This window comes from Salvelinus namaycush, chromosome 21 (genome assembly GCF_016432855.1).
Source record: "Salvelinus namaycush isolate Seneca chromosome 21, SaNama_1.0, whole genome shotgun sequence".
NCBI lineage: Eukaryota > Metazoa > Chordata > Actinopteri > Salmoniformes > Salmonidae > Salvelinus > Salvelinus namaycush.
The window spans coordinates 34,972,673-34,980,337 of record NC_052327.1 but is presented as its reverse complement, the minus strand read 5'-3'; the positions used below and the strand labels follow the sequence as shown (position 1 = coordinate 34,980,337).

Below are 7,665 nucleotides of genomic sequence, written 5' to 3'. Positions count from 1 at the left end.
CATGCTGCTTACGCCAAAGCCTGACTCTACCATCAGCATGACGCCACACGAACCGGGATTCGTCGGACCAGGCAGTGTTTTTCCACTCCTCAGCATGACGCCACACGAACCGGGATTCGTCGGACCAGGCAGTGTTTTTCCACTCCTCAGCATGACGCAACACGAACCGGGATTCGTCGGACCAGGCAGTGTTTTTCCACTCCTCAGCATGACGCAACACGAACCGGGATTCGTCGGACCAGGCAGTGTTTTTCCACTCCTCAGCATGACGCCACACGAACCGGGATTCGTCGGACCAGGCAGTGTTTTTCCACTCCTCAGCATGACGCAACACGAACCGGGATTCGTCGGACCAGGCAGTGTTTTTCCACTCCTCAGCATGACGCAACACGAACCGGGATTCGTCGGACCAGGCAGTGTTTTTCCACTCCTCAGCATGACGCAACACAAACCGGGATTCGTCGGACCAGGCAGTGTTTTTCCACTCCTCAGCATGACGCAACATGAACCGGGATTCGTCGGACCAGGCAGTGTTTTTCCACTCCTCAGCATGACGCAACACGAACCGGGATTCGTCGGACCAGGCAGTGTTTTTCCACTCCTCAGCATGACGCCACACGAACCGGGATTCGTCGGACCAGGCAGTGTTTTTCCACTCCTCAGCATGACGCAACACGAACCGGGATTCGTCGGACCAGGCAGTGTTTTTCCACTCCTCAGCATGACGCAACACGAACCGGGATTCGTCGGACCAGGCAGTGTTTTTCCACTCCTCAATTGTCCAGTATTGGTGATGGCGTTCCCACTGGAACCAATTCTTCTTGTTTTTAGCTGATAAGAGTGGAACCCGGTGTGGTCGTCTGCTGTAAAAGCCCATCTGTGACAAGGACCAACGAGTTGTGAGATGCTGTTCTGCACACCATTGTTGTACTGCGTCGTTATTTACCCGTTTGTGGCCCGCCTTTTAGCTTGCAAGATTCTTGCCATTCTCCTTCGACCTCATGGAAAAATATGGAAAAGTAAAAAAGAGAACATAAAAGAAATATAACCAGTGGTTGTTGCTAAAAGTGAAGATCACATAGGCACATTTCTATAAAGCAAACAAAAATCCTACCTACATACCCCAAAACTAGGCCAAGGCCCTACACTAAGTCAGGAAAAAACTACAGGCCCTACACTAAGTCAGGAAAAAACTACAGGCCCTACACCAAGTCTGGAAAAAACTACAGGCCCTACACTAATGCAGGAAAAACCCAAAACTATTCCCGATGTCAGTTTGTCTGTCACTAGTTTATCAAAGTGTCTCAGTGTTGAGTAGTTTAAGGTCTGTGTGGATGGCCTGCCTCGTCAGCCAGGTTGAGGATACAGCCAGCTATGTCCTCCTCTGTAGGGGCATCAGGCATCACCCACGACTCATTAGCAGCTGTCACTTGCAAGCGGCATATCGGACAATTCCTGCTCTGCCCACTCCTATGAAAACAAACCAATTAATTTAATTTACTCAAATTACCCATGAAAATAGACCTTGTGACAACAGATTTATCTGTGGACTGTTGTGGCTAGTGTCCGTCTCTCTTACCACTTGTCAATGCACTTCTGACAGAAGCTGTGAGCACAGGGCAGGATGAGGTCAGATTTCCCATCCATGCAGATACAGCACTCTTCCTCATCAGTCAACTGCTTCACCCTGTATGGGAATAAACACAATGGCTTGCATCACAGACAGATCACTCAGCTTCCAGACTTCCTCTTTCTCACAATTGAGAAGAGCAAAGTAATAAATGAGACTTGGAAGGATGGCAACGCAAGACTACACACAGAAATATGAAAGAAAACACACACACACAGTGATGTACTAACCTGCCCATCCATATGCTGGCCTGACAGGAGTCCCCTGATGGGAGGTTTCCAGACAGGAGGCTGGCGCCCTCTGCTGACAGCACCTCTGCTGCCTGGCTGGTAATGTCATGGTACAGCTGAATGAACTGGTACAGGTTCATGATGCGAGACGCCTCCACCATACCATTTTCTTTGTTGATCTGACAAACCACAGGGCAATAAGACACTTTTCAGTCTCAAAAACATGCACATGCCATGAACACACACTGCACACTACAAACAATTTAAGTTTCAAAAACACACACATGCCCCATAAAAAGCGAGCGAGAATGGAGACTGATTCACAATGACAAGTCTCATTCATTAGAGACCAACTTCAGTTTGACCCTCTCTCACCTTCGTACAAACTATCCTCACAGCCACTTTCCACAGAGCAGAGGCGTCCGAGCCAGTCTGGACTTCAAAGATCAGGTGTTTTTGCTGTCTAGCTGCCAGCTTAGACGTCCTGTCCAGTTCACATTCATGGAGAAAAATGGTTTAAATTATTTCATTGTAAGGGAAGGGCTCACTAATGGGAACAATGTAATAGTCGTGGAGAAGATTAGGCTCATCCCCACCAATTAAAGGGATATTTGATTATCATGAGTCATGACATTTTTGCAAGGTAAGGTAAGTCACTCTTAAAGTTATCTAAGAGTTTGTTTTATGCCACTGGTTAAGTGCTGTCATCCAACCAAAGCAATGCATTTTCTGTTCAATTCAACACCGACACCAAACTATCCTTATTTTCTGTCACTTACTGCCTATGAGAGCTAAATTTACACTAGCGGCAGCAAGGCCTACTGATTGGGGAAGAGACTAGGTTAAATTCCAGTTGGCCGAGAACGCTCTAGCTAGAGCTGGGACAATAATCGACACCGACCATACCGATCACGTAATGATATCAGCAAAATGCCTGCAATAATAAGTAGCCTATACTATAGAAATGCGAAGTTTGAAATTAAGTACATTTACTATTATGTGCGATTGTTAATGGAACAATTGATAGATACAACCGTCAAAACTAGTAGTGGTTTAAATGATAACAAAAAAAAGTAAAACGTTCCATTTATCATTATATCAATTCAGGCAATTTATCGCCGCTCTCTAGCTCTTGACTATGTTCATAACCTGGATCGTGTCAGTTAATAACCAGTGGTGTAATGGGATAATGATCAGGAAGTGCCAGAGGAGGACCAGTATGTCACTTTGGGGCCTTAGCCTACCATCTGGAAATGAAAGAGAGCTTTTCTCTTTGCCTACTGACTTATTACAAAGAACAGTGGAAACATGGAGTATATTGACAGTATGACACAACATGGTCAGCCTTACATGTCATTGAGCTCTGCCACCCTGCCCAGGAACTCCTCGTAGTTGAGGTAACCGCTGTCTCGTACAAGCCCGGCATGTTTCACCAGCTTCTCAGGTAGACTGGTCATCACTGCCTGGCCTGAGATCTGCTGGCCCATCCCGACCTCGCTCACAAAAAAGCACTATGAGAAGACGGTGCAGGGGGGCCTGACCGGGGGATACCCAAACAAACACAAGCAAAGTCACCAAGTCATTTACCTACCGCCTGGCATGAGATCTGCTGGCCCATCCCGACCGCGCTCACACAAAAGAGCAGTGGTTCACAAACTTGTTATAGTCCCGTACCCCTTCAAACATTCAACTTCCAGCTGTACCCCCTCTAGCACCAGGGTCAGCGCACTCTCAAATGTTTTTTTTGCCATCATTGTAAGCCTGCCACACACACACAATACATTTATTAAACATAAGAATGAGTGTGAGTTGTCATCACAACCCGGCTCATGGTAAGTGACAAAGAGCTCTTATAGGTCCAGGGCACAAATAATAATATAATAACAATCAATAATTTTGCTCTTTATTTAACCATCTTACATATAAAACCTTATTTGTTCATTGAAAATTGTGAATAACTCACCACAGGTTAATGAGAAGGGTGTGCTTGAAAGGATGCACATATCTCTACAATGTTGGGTTGAGAGTCTCAGTCTTAAATCATTTTCCATACACAGTCTGTGCCTGTATTTAGTTTTCATGCTGTGAGGGCAGAGAATCCACTCTCACATAGGTACGTGGTTGCAAAAGGCATCAGTGTCTTAACAGCGCGATTACTCTGGAGCGCAGCCCAATCCAGAAACCTGGCAGTGGCTTATGATTAAATAAAATTTCACAGAACCGCTTGTTGCAGTTTCTCTTGTTCAGATATCGGTAAGTGGACTGGAGGCAGGGCATGAAAGGGATAACGAATCCAGTTGTTTGTGTCATCCGTTTCGGGAAAGTACCTGCGTAATTGCACACCCAATTCACTCAGGTGCTTCGCTATATCACATTTGACATTGTCCGCTTGAGTTCATTTGCACACACAAAAAAAAAATCATACAATGATGGAAAGACCTGTGTGTTGTCCTTGTTAATGCAGACAGAGAAGAACTTCAACTTCTTAATCATAGCCTCAATCTTTCCCCGCACATTGAATATAGTTGCGGAGAGTCCCTGTAATCCTAGACTCAGATCATTCAGGCGAGAAAAAACATCACCCAGATAGATAGGTCAGACAAGTGAAAATTATGGTCAGTAAAGAAAACTAAGCTCGTCTCTCAATTTTAAAAAACGTGTCAATACTTTGCCCCTTGATAACCAGCTTCTTTCTGTAAGTTGTAAAAGCGTTACATGGTCGCTGCCCATATCACTGCATAGTGCAGAAAATACACGAGAGTTCAGGGGCCTTGCTTTAACAAAGTTAACCATTTTCACTGTAGTGTCCAAAACATCTTTCAAGCATTCCCTTGGCAGCAAGAGCCTCTCTGTGGATGCTGCAGTGTACCCAAGTGGCGTTGGGAGCAACTGCTTGCACACGCATTACCAGTCAACTATGTCTCCGTCACGCCATCAGTGCAGATACCAACATGAGCAGCAGCTACATTTGGCTACATACGGACTGTTAGTGGAATTCCCGCGAGAGAGTAATGGTTAATGTGATTGGATGTTAATTATTTAACTAGGCTACCTGTATTTGACATTGTGTTGTTAATTTCGCTGAACACTAGATGGTTTAATTTAATTTGTGGCAGTGAAACAAGGCTACTCAGGCGAGAAAAAAAACTCACCCAAATGTATAGCCCCATTGGAAAATATAAATGGACTGTTTGAAAATGTGAAGAAATATATATAATTTTTTTATGTGAATCACATTTTTGTAAGGCGTACCCCCGACGGCATTGCGCATATCCCTGTAAAACAGCTCATTTCCCTCTCCTCCCCATGGCAAAATGAGTAGAATTCCGTGACATTAGCTATATCTTCTCTCCGCCTCATGGCAAAATGTGTAGAATTTGAGATATTAAATAACCTTAGTCATTTTGTAAAAATATCTAAAGGGATGGACTGCTAGGTAACTTTACTTTCAATGTATTGACATGGCAATATAAAGTTACAATTACTGTCATATCCACTTGAATATTGAGGCAGTTAGAGCTGCACAAAACAGCCATTCTGGGCTAGCTAGTTACTAGCACAGAATTGATAGGTTTATATATCAAAGATGAGTTTACGTTAATGTGTCCAGAAAAACCTCATCACCAATATCAATGTTACAATAGTAACTGTAACTAATGATGTCAGGACTGTTATGTAATCAACATCAGTTAACATGGTGGCTTCAATTTGTTACTTTGTAACTAACATTGATAAGATTCCTACAAAATGATCTGCTTTCCATAGACAAGTACCCTTAGCGTGGTCGTTAATAAATAAATAAAAATTCCCCGCATAGGTATTTCATTTGGAACAATAAGGATATTTTGTAGAGAAATAAAGTCTTTATTTTTTTAAGAACTAGTTTAATAATCATATCCTGCTGGTGAGTCAACTTTTTAATGCAGAAGGATTGTTACTCAATTATGAGGAATTTTTATCTCGTTACAATATCCCTGTTACACCTAGAGAGTTCGCCATAGTCTTTGATGCTATTCTATCTGGAACTCTCATGTTATTTAGAGGTGTAACCAGACCTTACCTTCTTGACCTGCCCTTGCTTGATCCAGTTGTCTCTCCAATAGTAAACATGTGTTTCTCATTGCTCCCTCAGAATAACATATCTATACGTGCTTAATTTCAAAGGGATGTTGTTTCCATTCCTTATGTCACAACTTACTGAAATACATTTGTCAATAATATCTATTGGGAAAAAAAGTCTGGTTATTACCGCACAAATACCTGCTTGTTAACAAGGTCAAAGAGGTCTCTTTCAGAATCATCCGGAAGTATTACCCTGCGAGTCAGTACATGAAGAAACTCAGACATGAACAGTATTTTTTGTGTTGAGCATCCAGAAACAGTTTCTATATGTAAAGATATTATGGAAAGATATTCATAGTTTAATAATTGTTAATATTCTTGATTACTTGTTTTTTTTAAATGGGAGAACGTTCTGCTTCCTTAACTATAAAAAGGATAAAGAAAAACAATTCGCATTCATCTAATTGTGCTAATGGAAAACTTTCATATTGATAAATGTAAATTCACTTGTAATAAATCACTCCTCCGTGTTTTCTATAAGAATTCGAGCAGTACATTAAGACCGTTCTACATTCTTCTAATAAGAAAGCTGCTAAAACAATCAATGTGTGCATCTTTTAAGGTATTTGTATAATCTGAAATTTGTTGTACCCCCTAGCATATGTTATCATTGTCTGTTTGTATACTTCTTGTATGTATACTGATTTTTCTGCAATAAAATAAAATGTGACCAAAAAAAGAGAATTAAAAAAACGTCAGTTAGCAAGCTAGCTAGCGTAGTTTGCCTTGAAACGAAAACTTGCTGTCACACGAAAGGCTTGCCCAGCCTTTGGCATTTTATCTACAGTACTGCATCTGGCACATGCATCGCGCTAATTATCTACGTTAGCTAACTGGCGTTATCACAATTTATTTATTGGTAGGCTCAGATGCTAACTTAGATAGCTAACGCTAGCTAAGAGAAAAACACACACAAGCCCATATAAGAAAATAGGTCTACATTTGGTGACAACAGTTCAGCTTACCTGGTATTGCTACTTGTCAACATCGATATTTCGCAAACCACATGCAATCAGCAACGTTTCATTTGTTTGAGAGTCTGTGTTGTGGTTTTTGTGTGCTGGCAAGCCTGTCGCAGAATGATGACGAAATAAAATAGTACGCAAACGTCGCACTGGATTTTTGATGCAGATCACTGGTGGCGCTCAAACAAAATTACTGCAAACTCAATTAATTAATTCATGAATGTGTTCTTAAAGAAAGAATGAAAGAAAGAACTGGAATAGTAATAAAAACATGGACGGGTAAACATTTTGCACAATGTTTTTTTTTTGTTGTGAATATTAGTATTTTGCAACTAAGCAAATTCATGAATGTAGGCTACACCAGAGAAGAAGAGCCGAAGCGAGAGGGTAAGCAGCAATGCCAGGGTTCAACTATGGGCCCACTGTGCCACCAATTGGAAAAAATTTACACATTGCCTTAGGACAAGTTACTTCTCTACTGTTTACCATGCTTGCCAAATATCAGAACTCAAAATCAAACTGTTCATGCAATATAATACAATTTTGATGTGTTTTGGACCATTTTCAATTATGTTTATAACTTTAAAACGGATTCTTCTACAGAACCGCTGGACCGACCGGCACCAACTTTGGTATATAGCATTTATTTTCCAACTCTTGTATAGACAATATGACCGCTATGAGCCAATGAGCTTGCTTGAATGATTTTTACTGTCCA

The 7,665-nt window shown here is 41.8% G+C and overlaps 1 protein-coding gene across 2 annotated transcripts; it reads right to left on the bottom strand.

Annotated features, from left to right (window-relative positions):
• Positions 1-684: 684 nt before the first annotated feature.
• LOC120066318 (RING finger protein 141-like) lies at positions 685-7,061 on the bottom strand. 2 transcript variants are annotated; one of them, XM_039017615.1, is made up of 6 exons: positions 6,948-7,061; positions 3,211-3,396; positions 2,236-2,344; positions 1,861-2,039; positions 1,580-1,687; positions 685-1,470 (listed from the first exon to the last, which is right to left on the bottom strand). In XM_039017615.1, the coding sequence occupies exons 2-6, from the start codon at positions 3,345-3,347 to the stop codon at positions 1,320-1,322; spliced, it is 684 nt and encodes a 227-aa protein (XP_038873543.1). In that variant the 5' UTR covers positions 3,348-3,396; positions 6,948-7,061; the 3' UTR covers positions 685-1,319. The 2 variants fall into 2 exon arrangements, with proteins under 2 accessions (XP_038873543.1, XP_038873544.1); XM_039017616.1 differs by lacking the exon at positions 3,211-3,396 and having other exon boundaries at positions 6,948-7,060.
• Positions 7,062-7,665: the final 604 nt, after the last annotated feature.